The 14,843-nt window shown below is 31.6% G+C and overlaps 1 protein-coding gene across 1 annotated transcript; it reads left to right on the top strand.

Moving 5' to 3' along the window:
• The first annotated feature begins 894 nt into the window (after nt 1–894).
• LOC113375596 (2-oxoglutarate dehydrogenase, mitochondrial-like) lies at nt 895–14,373 on the top strand. The gene is made up of 19 exons (XM_026615528.1): nt 895–987; nt 1,654–1,821; nt 1,890–2,090; nt 3,061–3,159; nt 3,270–3,346; nt 4,141–4,317; nt 4,389–4,623; nt 5,149–5,328; nt 5,732–5,912; nt 7,438–7,656; nt 7,819–8,012; nt 8,077–8,173; nt 8,286–8,442; nt 9,283–9,395; nt 9,468–9,655; nt 9,813–10,099; nt 10,394–10,541; nt 14,024–14,178; nt 14,259–14,373. Exons 1-19 carry the CDS (start codon nt 895–897, stop codon nt 14,371–14,373), a joined length of 3,084 nt encoding a protein of 1,027 aa, XP_026471313.1.
• Nucleotides 14,374–14,843: the final 470 nt, after the last annotated feature.

Here is a 14,843-nt window from a genome sequence, read left to right as displayed (position 1 = left end):
GGTTTTGGGCTACATCTGATAAACCTGGGCATAGCGCTGTATTCAAATTATTTGATGCATTGATTGTATCAACAGTTGCATTGTTTGACACTATGTCCCCTCTGATGAGGTACATTTTAACAAAAACTTTACACGCACCCAGAGACGAGGTTCACTCAGCTCATTAACTTATAAGTAACTTATTAAAACTGATAGAACTAGGTTTAGGTGAAAAGTTAGTGAGAAATCGAGCCTTCTTCTTGTAATTAACTGTTGAAATAAAAATTAAGCCGATTTTTATAGAACTTACTGAAATATTAAGGCCTTACGACAAGTAGTTTAATTTTAAAAATTCTTCAAACTTTGCTAAAATGAGTAGTTTTTTTGACGTTTGTTCAAATTAAAATTAGACGATGTACTTGGTATAACGATAGATTGTTCGTTCGTTTTTAATGATTTGTAATAAATCCACTTTTAATCACTTATAATAAGTCGATTATTTACACATATCGGAAAGTTCATGTAACTTGCCTCAAAGCAAAATACCAATGCCAACTACATAGTTTATATTTATATTTGAAGGGCTTGTTATAGTTGTCAACTTTGCATGGCTCGCATGATTCATTCAAACCCGCTTGTTATATCAACAAAATCGCATAGGCATTTTTTTTAGAAAAAAAACGAGTATCGTTGAGCGAATGAATAATTGAAACTCTCGTAACAAAAAGTGCCGCGAAACTGTTGCATTTGAATAATTTTTAATTCGACATTTTGATTTGTTAAAAACTCGCTCTATGAACTTACGCAAGGTTTTCCGTTTTTGCCTTTGGATCGTCCTTTGCTTTCGGATTGTTCAAATATTTTTAAAAAGCGAAACTCTGATTGCTGGCAGCTATTTGAACGATATTATACGAAATGTACGGCAGAACGAGATTGATCATGCACTCGGCGAAGCCGCATTACGCAAGAACAAGCAAATCGTTATTTACTACATGCAAAAATGCAAAGGTAAGGATTCGGTTGTAATTGCAATATTTAATACATGTTACTAATTTAAATGACAGCTTGAACTAATTTATTTGAGAATTGTTAAATATTTCCATTATTTACTCAGTTTTATGTTATAATATTGCTATAACTAAACGTCATATGATTTTCAGTTTACATATCTTAAAGAAATTATTCTGTTATTGATGGAATTGATCAGTATATCAAATTTATTAATATTTTAACAGAAATAATTTGGTTTAAAATAAATTAATTAAATGCGACTAAATAGAGTTTTTGAAAAAAACACGCATATATATATATATATGTATATATATATATATATATATATATATATATATATATTATTAGCAATATGTAATGTAATACTAATATTGTTTAATACATATAGCTAAAATGGTTTGAACGCCAGGGATGCCGATTACGCTGTGCCAAGGGTCTAATAAGCTGCGGCAAAATTTGCACGATTTGCAGTCTTACATATGAATTTTTAAACAAAAATATCTTCTTGATGCTTAATATCAAAACATTTAAAACAATAGTGTTTCTGTTTAACTCTAGTTCAGCCAGTTTTTATTTGTGTGATTAATTTAATAATTAAAATTAAATTAGAGAATATTTATTTTTGTAATCCAGTTTGTAATCATAAGTAAGTTTTTATTTCAGATTGTTAGAGTCTGCGATGGAAGTATTGCTGCTGGCTCTTGTTGCCGTTTACAGAAACGTGGTTATGCGTCTCCTTGTTCAGACGAGAGTTTCCTGAGTGGCACCAGCGGCACCTACGTAGAAGACATGTACAACTCGTGGCTTCAAGATCCCAAGAGCGTACATGTCGTAAGTATATCCCCCAGACTGATTTTGATTAAAACCTTGTCAGGAATTTTATTTATTTTTTCTTTTAGTCGTGGGATTCATACTTTAGGAATTCGGCTGCTGGAGGTGGGTATGTGTCCCCACCGACACTTGCTCCTTTACCTAAAAACCATCTATCAGCGTGTAGTATATTACCTGCTTTAGCAGGAACAACACCTGGGATGGGAACTGCCGACGAGAAAAACATTGATGACCACTTGGCCGTCCAAAATATCATCAGAAGCTATCAGGTGAGCTAGAAGATTGTGAGACAATAGATATTATGATTTGCATTTTTAACTTCCCGTAGGGCAAGTTATAGTAATCGCAAAAAAATCGAAAATGAAAATTTTTGCATTTCTCGACGTTTCAAAGGTTTCTGAATATTTTGGCATACCTTAGAAAAAATGGATGTATGTGTGTGTGTGTGTGTGTGTGTGTGTGCGTGTGTATGTATGTGCGGATACAAATTTTCGTCGACGATTTCGGGAACACTGATCAACCGATTTGAATAATTCAAAAAACATTCGATTCGTATTAATAAGGAGACGTGCTGATTAGTTTTTGGCGGAGTCAGGTCTAGCCGTTCCGAAGATACGGGGCAAAAAGTGCCGAAAACGGCAACTCAGTTTTTAAGAGAACGGAGCGTCCGATTTTAATAAAACATTTTACTTGTATTGACAAGGTGAAAAACCGATCAAATTTTCATAAAGGCAGGTCTAGCGGTTTCGGAGATCTAATGAAAAAAGTAAAAAAAAATGCCATTTGGCGGTCAAAAATGATCATTAGACATATGCACATCAAATTATCAGATATTTTATAGAGATTTTAACAATAAGTATAATTTTGGTTTACATTCCTATGGGTTCCGTACCAATGTTTACGCGTTAGACGTCGACGCGGCGCTTACGCGGTTTGATATTTCGTCTTTATGCAGTTAAACAGTACGATTGCTTTGCAAAAAAGTCTAGATCTTTCAAAATATGTCAAAATAAAAAAAACATTTTTTTTTCAAAAAAAAAAAATTAAAAAAAATAATAAAGAAAATTTTTTTTGTCAAAAATTTTATTTTTTTGAAGTAAATTTTTTTCAAAAATGTTATTCGTTTTTAAAAAAGTAATAATTTTTGGTACGGGAAGTTCCAGCAATTTGCCTTAAGGCACGATGCCTTAATTGCCTTAAGACAGAATTCCACTTACAGCTAGTTTCTTTATATTATAGGTCAGAGGACATCTTGTGGCCGAGTTGGATCCGCTGGGCATCATGTATGCAGATCTTCATGGAAAGTTTACTGGAACAAAGGCTTCGCAGTCCGAAATAGTTGTTAGACAATATCTAATGGGTATGATAAATAATTTGTACTTTTTAAGCTTATGAAATACCTTATAATCTTTTTCTCTGGATGCTTTTTATATTTTTCTCAATTAGAGGGGCTTGACATGGAAAAAACGTTCAAGTTGCCTTTTACCACTTTTATTGGCGGCTCGGAGAAGTCTCTACCATTGAGGTGATATTTTATATTATTACAAATGCAATATAATAAACAATTTATGCTCTTATAGTTATACATTTTCATTGAGAAATAAAGGAAGTTGATAATCATTATTGTAAAATATTTATAATAAGTTGCCATTAACTTTCTTAAATTCTCTCTTAAAAATGTACGTACGTGCATTTATGCCTGTGCAAAGTAAAATTTGTTTGTTTTTATAATATATTCAATTAGATTACATACTACTTACCATTTATCTTTACATTATTTTTTATCATATAAATGAAATCGAAGCCATAGCCATAATCCACTCTGGGTTACTGAAAACGTGAAACAACTTTAGAGCAAAAACAGATTTTTTGCTGCTAACGACAGATTTAAATATTATATTTAATCCAATTTGGCAAAATCATTTAGTGAAAAACACATATTATATGCATGCTATTATTTAAATGATTCAATGAAGTATTTTATCATTCAAAATGCGCTCAATCCAAGCTTTTTCAATACATAAACTTCTGCTTTTTTAAAATATGACAGTCAGTGTTAAACACTTTTATTTAAAGTATAACAAACCAAGATTTCAAATAAAAACATTAAAACTTCAAGAATAGGTTTTTATCATATTTAATATATGTATCTTCAAGTTCCGTACTATTTTCTTGCGTGTTAAAAATTTCAATATATTAATTATTAATATAAGTAGTTTCAATATGTTTACAAAATAAGTAATTTCATCCAATTTATAAATTTACTTTATAAATTTTATCCCCCAAATTAAATTAAAAAAGTAAAAATCTTTACTTCAGCGAAATACTAAGTCGTTTGGAAAAAGTATACTGCGGCTACATTGGCGCTGAATACATGCACATTAATTCAATGGAAATTTGTCAATGGATAAGAAAAAGGTTGGAACCTCCCGGTATAATAAACCCAACTAAAGAAGAGAAAAAACTTCTGCTGAGTCGCTTAAGTCGAGCTGCTGGGTGAGATAAAAATCATAGCATACAAATTATGCCTATTAAATTTGAATTGAAAATCATAATTATTTTTTCAGATTTGAAGCATTTCTTGCTAAAAAATATTCGTCTGAGAAACGGTTTGGTTTAGAAGGTTGTGAAGTTTTGATACCAGCCATGAAGCACATCATTGATGAATCGACATTGCATGGAGTTGAGTTCTTTTTACTGGGCGTAGCTCACAGAGGACGTCTCAATGTCCTGTCCAATGTTTGTAGAAAACCACTTTATCAGATTTTTACTCAATTTGCTGGTCTGCAACCTGCTGATGAGGTAAGTTTCTTTTCACTTTATTTTATTTCCAAAATTCTGATGTGCTAATTTTGGTATTCTTGGCGTTTTAAGTCACACAAAAATGGTGTGCAAGCGTACAAATTTCTTTTTTACGCAATATGAACTTTACAAAAACTGGCTGTTTCCATGATTATCGATCTCGCTATGTTTCCTGAACCAAACTTCAAAATTCAATTTAGATATCATTTAGAATTTGTAGTCGATTAGTTTTAGTTTTTTGGGTGTCGTACCAAGATCTATATCGTTAGACCGCGCCGTGGCGCTTACGCGTTTCAAGATTTTTTCAAAAAATCTCCTAAAAATTAGGTTTTTCAGGTTTCAATAAAAATTAAAGCGTTTAAAAATTTTAAATTCAAGTACGCTAAGTAACAGCAACTTACCTTGCACCACTAGTTTAAGATAGATTTCTACAATTCAAAAGTTTTTGAGTTTTATAGATAGAACTAAACTAACTAGAAATTAGTTGTATATCAAATTTATTAACTGTTTTGATTTAAACATTAGGGTTCTGGCGACGTAAAATACCATTTAGGAACTTACACCCAACGCTTGAATAGAAGAACTAAGAAAAATATTACTATGGCTATAGTGGCCAATCCATCACATTTAGAAGCATGTAATCCTGTGATGCAAGGAAAGACTAGAGCGGAACAATTTTATCGAGGAGATGCTGAAGGCAAAAAGGTATTTATGAAAATTGTCATTCTCTTAAGTAATCAAAAATGGAACACCACAGTTAAGTTAAATTGTTTCAAATACTGTACGAATTCTAGGTTCTCACATCATTTACGTTAGAATTCTTCATAGTCTAGTGGGGTTATTTTGCGTTGTATATATATTTATCATATAATTTCACAATTTCTTAATTATTTGTTGTTTTTATCCTATCAAAATATTGTATAATTGTTGAATTACTTACTTGAAATTTGCATAAATAATTAATAAAACTGAATTTTTTTTTGAAAATTATTTTGCTGCACTCCATCACTTTGCACATCCCTGAAGAGTTTTTGATATTTTTTCATATGGGTAAAAATTCACAGAATACTCAGCACGCCCAAAATATAATTGAATTTTATTTTAACAGGTGTTGCCTATACAATTGCATGGTGATGCTTCCTTTTCCGGCCAAGGAGTTGTATTTGAAACTATGCATTTGTCAGATTTGCCAGAATACACGACACACGGGACAATTCACATCGTCATAAATAATCAAATCGGTTATACTACTGATCCGCGATTTTCTAGATCATCTCCGTACTGTACAGGTATGGGCACATTTTTCTAAAATAATGTTATAGATATTAATAACAACAACAAACTTGTGGGCAAATAATGCAATAAAATAACAAGTAAACCATGAAACTGAAATCTAATAGAACATGATTATGCTTTCATTTTTTAATGGGGTTGTTTTTGTAGAATTATTTGGAGATACCTTGAAATTTTTAAAATATTTATAATTGAAATAAAATTATTTTTTATTATTATATTGGGTAGATGTTGCAAATATATTAAGACAATAGGTGCTATTATAAATGTTGCAATTTCTACAATTTTATTTTGTATTTTTTTATGCGAACTGAGTTAAAATGTAATAAGTAAGGAAAACAAAATAAAAATATATTTAAAAGAAATGATAATAGCTTGTACAGTTGTATTTTTAATCATATTTTTTTCTATCCTAAGCAGGTATTATTTGAACTTATAAATAACTTTGTAGGGATCGTTCAAGTATTACGTAAGCAGATTTATTACAATTATTTACCTCCCATCCTCCTTGTCAGCAAAAGTAAGCGAAGCTCATACCCCCTCCCCCCACGCTTACGTAAACATTTTGCAATTAATGTCAAAAAATAAAAATACTACCTATGGCGCAATCATCATCCAGACTCCCCTGCCCCCCATGTCAACTCAAAATAAGCAAATCAACAACCCCCCGCCCCCCTATAGTGCTTACGTAATACTTGAACGGCCCCATAGTCTTAGTAAAAAAAATCTCTTATTACTGATTGTATTTCATTTTGCCCTTGGTAAAAATCGTCACAATAGTACTCGGTTTTAACTCGATTTTTTATTCTTCTATGTATAGAATATAATCTATATATTAAAATTGGCGCTAAATAGTATAAATTTAACCCTTCCCACTCCGTTGTCGGACTGAGTCCGACAAATAACATGTGGACCGCAACTTCTTTGTCGGACCCAGTCCGAAAACCCTGTATCATTCCAGACTCTTGACAAATATGACAGCCAACAACTTTCGGTGATGATGCGTGGTTGCTGACTCAACGGCCCGGAGTGCAAAGGGTTAAAAATATTTCTGAGCAGCCCCTTTGGATAAAGGGTCCTTTTGAATCGGGGGCCCGTGGCATTTTGCCAGCCCTGCCATTCTATAAATACGCCACGGCTCAACAAAACATAAGTGTTTATCTCAGATTTTTTGTTTGCACACATTGGACCTATATTTCAACAATAGGTATTCCTAAAAACTACAGGAATTGCATACCATAACTATTTGTATCAAGAATTTTTGCTTTATTGATCAACCATTAATATTTAATATTATACTCACAGCATGGTTTTCATTGTGCTAATTGTAAACTATGCATCTTCTTTCTATATGGAGAAACGTTGCAAATCGGCAACTCTTGGTTTATAATACAAAAAGGCGGAAGGGAGATATTTGACAACCTATTATAACTAATAATATAATATAAATCATATAAATAATAAGTTAAAACTATAAAACTGTAATGAATAAAAACGTCATAAACTCCCCATCCTTTTAAGATGTCGCTCGTGTGGTCAACTGTCCGATATTCCACGTGAACGCCGATCACCCCGAAAGTGTGATGCACGTCTGCAAAATCGCCGCTGATTTTCGAGCTAAATTCCACAAGGATGTTGTTGTCGATCTCGTTTGTTACCGCAGAAATGGCCACAATGAAGCCGACGAACCAATGTTTACGCAGCCTACGATGTACACCTTAATCAGAAACACTAAACCTTGTAAGCGAATAACTATTCGTATCATATAATATATTTTTATTTTCATTATCGATTTTTATTGTTAATTATATATTTTTCATAACTATAATTTTTTCATTTATATACTGCCTAAAAAATTTTATCGTTTATTTGAAAATTGATCATGCTTTGTTATGAAATAAGGTAATGACAAATATGCTGAGAAGCTTATAGCCGAGGGTGTTGTCACCGCAGAACAAATTAAACAGGAAGCAGATGAATATGATAAAATTTGCGAGGATGATTTTGCAAAATCAAAGAAAGAAACTCATATCAGATTCAAGGATTGGTTAGATTCACCTTGGTCTGGATTTTTTGAAGGAAAAGATCCCCTAAAGGTGACTTGATATTTGACAAAGTAAACTATTTTCTTCAAATAAATTATTCAATATATGTTTTAAGGTTGCTCCAACGGGTGTGAAAGAAGATACATTGGTTCACATCGGTAAAAAATTTTCGTCTCCACCTCCTAACGCTGTTGAATTCGTAATGCATAAAGGTGAACAATTTTTTTCGTACAAATTACAAACAAGTGTTTTTAATTGATGGACAAAAAAGTTTTTATATTATAACGTACTTATGAATTTAAGTTTTATTATAAATACTTTCAGGTATCGAAAGAATCCTCGGTTTACGTAGAGAAATGGTGGCAGCAAGAACTACTGATTGGGCTTTAGGCGAAGCGTTCGCCTTTGGGTCACTGTTAAAGGAAGGAATACACGTACGTCTAAGTGGCGAAGACGTCGAAAGAGGCACCTTCAGCCACAGGTCAGCAAATATTATATATTTCATTTTATAAACTTATGTTACATTGACTCGAAATTGAAAATAATTCGATTATATGTTTGGAACATGTGTGTTTTTTTATATCCTTTATTTTTCTGTAGTGCATAAATGTTATATATTATGTGATGTCAGAAAGGGCTAGACAGTATGACACCAAAACTGGAAATAATATATGTTTGATACAAAATTTGACTTTTTCTTCAAATCGACAGTAAATTTGAATTTCAAACGATTTTAAATGTAAATTTTAATTATTGAATGAAACTCGATAAGAGCGTGCATTGATTAGTCGTGTGCGATGATCGTCCTAAATATCTCTTTTACACGTATCGAGAAGTTTATACAACTTTCTTTAAAGCAAAATGCCTTTTACAACTAGTTATGTGTTACAAGAAATAAATCTTTGTAGTATAGTTCAATTAATTTTAATTGCTTTAATTATTTTAACTTATATCACTAATTTCTTTAAATCCAAAAAACTGTTTTTAATCTAATTATGGTTTATCACCCATTTCTGCTCTATTTTACTATTAAATTTGATCATGAAATTGATAATTCCAAGACTTTTTATTTGATTTTTTCTATTTAAATAATCTTTATAAATTGTTATATATGCAATTCAAACTTGAAACTAATAATAAATGTGTTGATTTAATAAAATAAAATTTGCATAAACGTTTTTGTAATAAATGCAAGATATTTCTTGTGCAAGTCTTTTGAATGTATTTTTGTATTTATTCTAATAATTGTGCCAAAATTCAAAAATGTATAATTTATTACAGTTATATTTAAGTAATTAAATGCTAATTTAACTGCTAACAGACACCACGTCCTGCACCATCAAACCGTCGATAAGTCAACGTACAACGCTATGAAGAATTTATACCCTGACCAAGCTCCCTATTCTGTTTGTAACAGCTCATTGTCAGAAAACGGTAAACCGTTTACAATTATATAAATTTGGCTCATTTTAAAATTATTATTATATAATGCTTGTTGTTATTTAGCTGTGTTAGGCTTTGAAGCTGGATACTCCATGACCAATCCCAATGCTTTGGTTATGTGGGAAGCTCAGTTCGGTGATTTTAATAATAATGCTCAGATTATTATTGATCAGTTTATTTGCTCTGGGCAAACTAAATGGGTACGTCAGTCTGGGCTGGTGATGCTCCAGCCTCACGGCATGGAGGGGATGGTAAGCTCAATTCTTATTTGCTATCTTTTAAGCAAACGTACTCTGTAAACTATTTTTTACCCATTATGCTAAACTAGTTTATACTTACAAATGTCAAAGTATTTCATTTTATTTTACTTTATATTATTCTTTCTGTATTATTTTCTTCATTTTCTAGGGGCCTGAGCATTCATCAGCTCGTATGGAACGTTTTCTATCATTATCCGATGATGACGAAGATTGTGCTCCGCCGGAAGATGAACATTTCGTGGTGAAGCAGTTGCGGGATATCAATTGGATTGTTGCTAATTGTACTTTACCTTCTAATCTGTTTCACATCTTGCGTAGGCAAATCGCTCTTCCTTTCCGTAAACCCCTTGTATTAATGACTCCCAAGTCCTTGTTGAGACATCCTGAAGCCAGAAGTTCTTTTGATTTATATTTGGAAGGAACAGAGTTCCAAAGGTATGTTGTAGATATTTATTTGAGGTTTGGTAGTTTTTATTTAGTTTTGTTTTTGAATTTACAAGAAAGGACCTACTTCATGGACGTTTTGTGCTAAAAACATTTAAGAACAGATAATGTATTAATATGGTTTCAATAATAGGAGAAAAATTCAAAATAGTGTACACAATAGATTTTTCTTTTTTTTTTGAAGCAAATTTGCAGAATATATTTGAAAATGTATGGCCTTATCTATAGTTCCAAAAAATAATTAAAATTAATACAGAATATTTAATATAAAAATACTATTTTAAGGGTCATACCCGAAGCTGGCGAGGCTTCTAAGGACCCAAATAATGTTAAAAAATTAATATTCTGCTCCGGTAAAGTTTACATGGAACTTACAAAACATAGAAAGGAACGGAAATTAGAAAACGTTATTGCCATTGCACGAGTTGAACAGGTGATCATCTATTTAATAATTTTATAATATGATAATTTGATGTGCATATGTCTAAAAATCATTTTTGACTTCCAAATGTCATTTTTTTACTTTTTTTCTTGTATTTTTGAAACCGCTAAACCTGCCTTTCCAAAAAATCATTCATATTTGCCAGTTTTCCATTTTGTTAATAAAATTAAAATGTTTTTAGAATCATTCAAATCGGACGCTCCGTTTTTCCAAAAACGGAATTATCATTTTAATTAGCATTGTGCCAGCGTGGTGGTGGCGATATCGGTTAGAGCGTGGGCAAGCACCAACTAGTCCCAGGTTCGCTGATTCGATTCCCGCTACCGCCAAGCCTGACATCAGGCAACTTTAATGTAAAATTTCCACTTGAGGCCATAGATCTCAAATATAGCCTCAAGTGAAAATCGCCTCTTGTGGGTATAGTTGCATATATAATAAAAATGTCTGGACAACTACAGGGTTGCCATCCATTCAAGATTCATATAACAAGAAAAGTCGAAACAATTACTGAATGTCCTAAGTGTGACAGATTGCAATTAAATAAAAATCGGTTGGTCCGTATTCCAGAAATTGTGGACAAATCTCGAAATGTTAGATCCTCACATACAGGGCCGGTCCTGGGGTTCTTAGCGCCCGCATGCAACTTTTTTTCTAGCGCCCCCCCCTCCTATTAATTGTGTTTTAACATTTATTATTAAGACTATATAAATATTTACACACTTTTTTAAAATGTATTTTTGATTATACTGGATTTAGTACACAAAAATTTAGATGTAATCTAAAAGCGTATAAAATACATTGATTTTAAATATATTTAGAAAATCGAGGCGTTTCGCGGGTTGATTATAATTAAATATTTTTAAATTTTCAATCATTTTTAACGTATGTACAATATTAATATTTGGGTTTTAAAAAATTTTACTTATTTATTACGCGATTTGGTCTATTGAGCAAATCATGTCAAGAGAGCTAAAAAAAAACTAGCTTTTCATTTTCAATCGTAACACTCGTACTTCATGCTGGATTTTTAAATTTTAATTTAATTTAATTTTTTATTATTTACAATATCCAAAATTACGTAGTAAACTTCTTCTTATTGATATCGTAAGAGCCGAATTGTATTCGTCCTTGCTTTCTCGTCATATTCAGAGTATCAGATTGTTGTTTTAAAGTTAAATTTTTAACGTATTTTAGAAGTATTGTCCAAAAATCAGTAAAAATGCAAAGAAATTACACATTTCTTGAACTATATTGGAAAAAAACTAATTATATTTGATATGCATTATTTCTGCATACTTAATAATTAAATTTTGTGTAAAAAAGCTTAAAGATTTTTGTTCCTAAGTACATTTTGCTTTCATTTTTCATATTTGCTCCATTTTCATAACCCTAACCACGCATGTCTTCAACATTCAAAATTAATCAGAAGCGAAACATTTGCAATAGAAGCTAAAGTTACAATTCAATTTCTCGGAATAATTTATTTTATTTTCCCGATTATGATTTGTTTACATTTTTTAACAAGTTTCGTTTCAAATAAACCAGCTCGCAATTTTTCGTCAATAATGCCCAACAATTAATTTAATATTTCGCAGGTTTGAGCTTATGGGATTGAACACTAGATAATTTCTTCTTCGATTCCACGGTAACTTCAAACAAAGAAAAAATTGAATAAGTAGATTAAGCAATAAACAGAGCTGTTATTTACAAATTTGCAGAATTCTTAATCGGTTAATTGTTTCTACTGATATCACATTGCAAAATAAATATGCTTTTTGTGTCTCCGTATCCCTAGTTAAGTTAAATTATTTATTATAATTTATTAAGAATTCAAGATTTTAATTAAATAATTCTAGATTTTATATAAAAAATATAAATATTATATTATAAATTTAATTTCCGAAACTCGTTTTGGCGCCCCCTCAGGCGTGCGCCCGCATTTTTTGCATGCATCGCATGCAAGGCAGGACCGGCCCTGCTCACATACATACACACATACATCCACTTTTTTTCTAAGGTATTTCCAAAAACGGCTGAACCTGTCTTTGCACAAAACTAATCAGCACGTCTCCTTATCAATAGGAATCTGTGCTCCTAAAAACGTTACGGAAAATTGTATTCATATATTCGCACACACACAAACACACATACATACATACACTTTTTTTAAGATATGCCAACATGTTCAGAAATATTTTCAATTTTTGGACGATTACTATAACTTACCCTACGGGAAGTTAATAAGCAAAAATTATCCAAACAACTATTTAGCAAATGCAAGATAAACTAGTGATACATCGTGCATTAAAATTTATTTTAATGTGGTTAAAACTGTAAATGTCTTAATATTTCGATATATGAATTGATAACTGGTATTTGTTTATATAATGAAAAGTTCCAGAAACTCAGCGCATTACAAATTTAGCGTCCATTACAGTGTCATAACCACTAGTTAACTTCCCGTAGGGTAAGTTATAGTAATCGCAAAAAAATCGAAAATGAAAATTTTTATATATCTTTACGTTTCAGAGGTTTCTTAACATTTTGGCATACCTTAGAAAAAATGGATGTATGTGTGTGTGTGTGTGTGTGTGTGTGTGTGTATGTATGTATGTATGTATGTATGTGTGTGTATGTATGTGCGGATACAAATTTTCGTCGACGATTTCGGGAACACGGATCAACCGATTTGAATAATTCAAAAAACATTCGATTCGTATTGATAAGGAGACGTGCTGATTAGTTTTTGGCGAAGGCAGGTCTAGCCGTTCCGAAGATACGGGGCAAAAAGTGCCGAAAACGGTAACTTAGTTTTTAAGAGAACGGAGCGTCCGATTTGAATAATTCAAAAAACATTTCACTTGTATTGACAAGATGAAGAATCGATAAAATTTTCATGAAGGTAGGTCTAGCGGTTTCGGAGATATGGAGGAAAAAGTAAAAAAATGAGCCATTTGGCGGTCAAAAATGATCATTAGACATATGCACATCAAATTATCAGATATTTTATAGAGATTTTAACAATAAGTATACATTTTGTTAACATTCCTATGGGTTCCGTACCAATGCTTATGCGTTAAACAGCGACGCGGGACTTACGTCGCTTTGTCTCTATGCAGTTAAAGCAGTACGATTGCTTTGAAAAGAAAGTTCAGATCTTCCACAATATGTCAAAATAAAGAAAAAAAAAATTTTTTCAAAAAAAAAAAAATTAAAAAAAAAAATTATTTTTTAAAAAAAAAATTTTTTTTCAAAAAAAGTAATTTTTTGTCCAATTTATAGTTTCTCAAAAATCTTATTTTTTCAAAGTAATTTTTTTTCAAAAATGTTGATCGTTTTTAAAAAAATAATAATTTTGGTACGGGAAGTTCCAGCAATTTGCCTTAAGGCACGATGCCCTAATTGCCTTAAGACAGAATTCCACTTACAGCTAGTTAGATTTTTAAATGGCTCACTTTTTGTTGTATTACTAGATGTGCCCCTTTCCTTACGACTTGATAAGAAAAGAATCCGAAAAATATCCCAACGCGAGCGTCGCCTGGGTTCAAGAAGAGCATAGGAATATGGGTGGCTGGACTTATTTTAATCCCAGATATCGGACTTGTATGAAGGGAACTCGCTGTATAAGGTATATTACGACGTATACCTATACCGATATATAAATAATAACGTGAAACCGTATTTGTTTATAATATTTACTCTTCCTAGATATATTGGAAGAGCGCCCTCCGCTTCGCCCGCCACTGGCGCGAAGGCCATTTACCAGGCGGAATTAAAATCGTTCATCGATGATGCCATGAACGTTAAAGAAGCGGCTGCCTAGGAATAAAAATAATTATTTAATTAATCAATTTCGAAATGTATTCTCTAATTTTATTTTGTTTCGGTCCACATGCGTTAATTATTTCAGTGTAACTTAATTAATTTTAATTAGTATAAATTTAATTTTAAATAAATTATATGATGTTTACACATCTCGCTGCTTTTTTTTTTAGTTTATTGCGAACAATTTGTTTAGCCAGCCAGTATGGAAATTTATGATTGTAAAATATTCATTTTTGATATGGGCCAATGGTCTAATGTCAAAAAAATTATTTAAACATCTCGTTTTTTATTTCATTTTATAATTTTGGCTAGTTTTTATATATTGCAAGTAAGTTTATGACTGGTTCTTCTGTATTTTTATCTACTGATGAAATGGAATTTGTCGATAATTGGAACAGAGTAAAGCGAAGCTTAAAAGCCCGCGAGTAAAAAAGTCCAACACCGATATCTCAAAAACCAGTAAAGTTA

Source organism: Ctenocephalides felis, unplaced genomic scaffold, assembly GCF_003426905.1.
Source record: "Ctenocephalides felis isolate EL2017-DRISC unplaced genomic scaffold, ASM342690v1 CF-g0.4_SCAFFOLD_01886, whole genome shotgun sequence".
NCBI lineage: Eukaryota > Metazoa > Arthropoda > Insecta > Siphonaptera > Pulicidae > Ctenocephalides > Ctenocephalides felis.
Note: the sequence above shows the minus strand (reverse complement) of the source record. Positions and strands in the feature narration are given on the sequence as shown.

What these genes read in the sequence shown, in the direction of transcription:
- LOC113375596 (XM_026615528.1), top strand. Translation starts at nt 895, where the DNA reads ATGTACGGCAGAACGAGATTGATCATGCACTCGGCGAAGCCGCATTAC. An exon ending in AATCAGAAACACTAAACCTT is followed by an intron (nt 7,657 to 7,818) that starts GTAAGCGAATAA and finishes TTATGAAATAAG; the next exon opens with GTAATGACAAATATGCTGAG. An exon ending in TGAATTCGTAATGCATAAAG is followed by an intron (nt 8,174 to 8,285) that starts GTGAACAATTTT and finishes AAATACTTTCAG; the next exon opens with GTATCGAAAGAATCCTCGGT.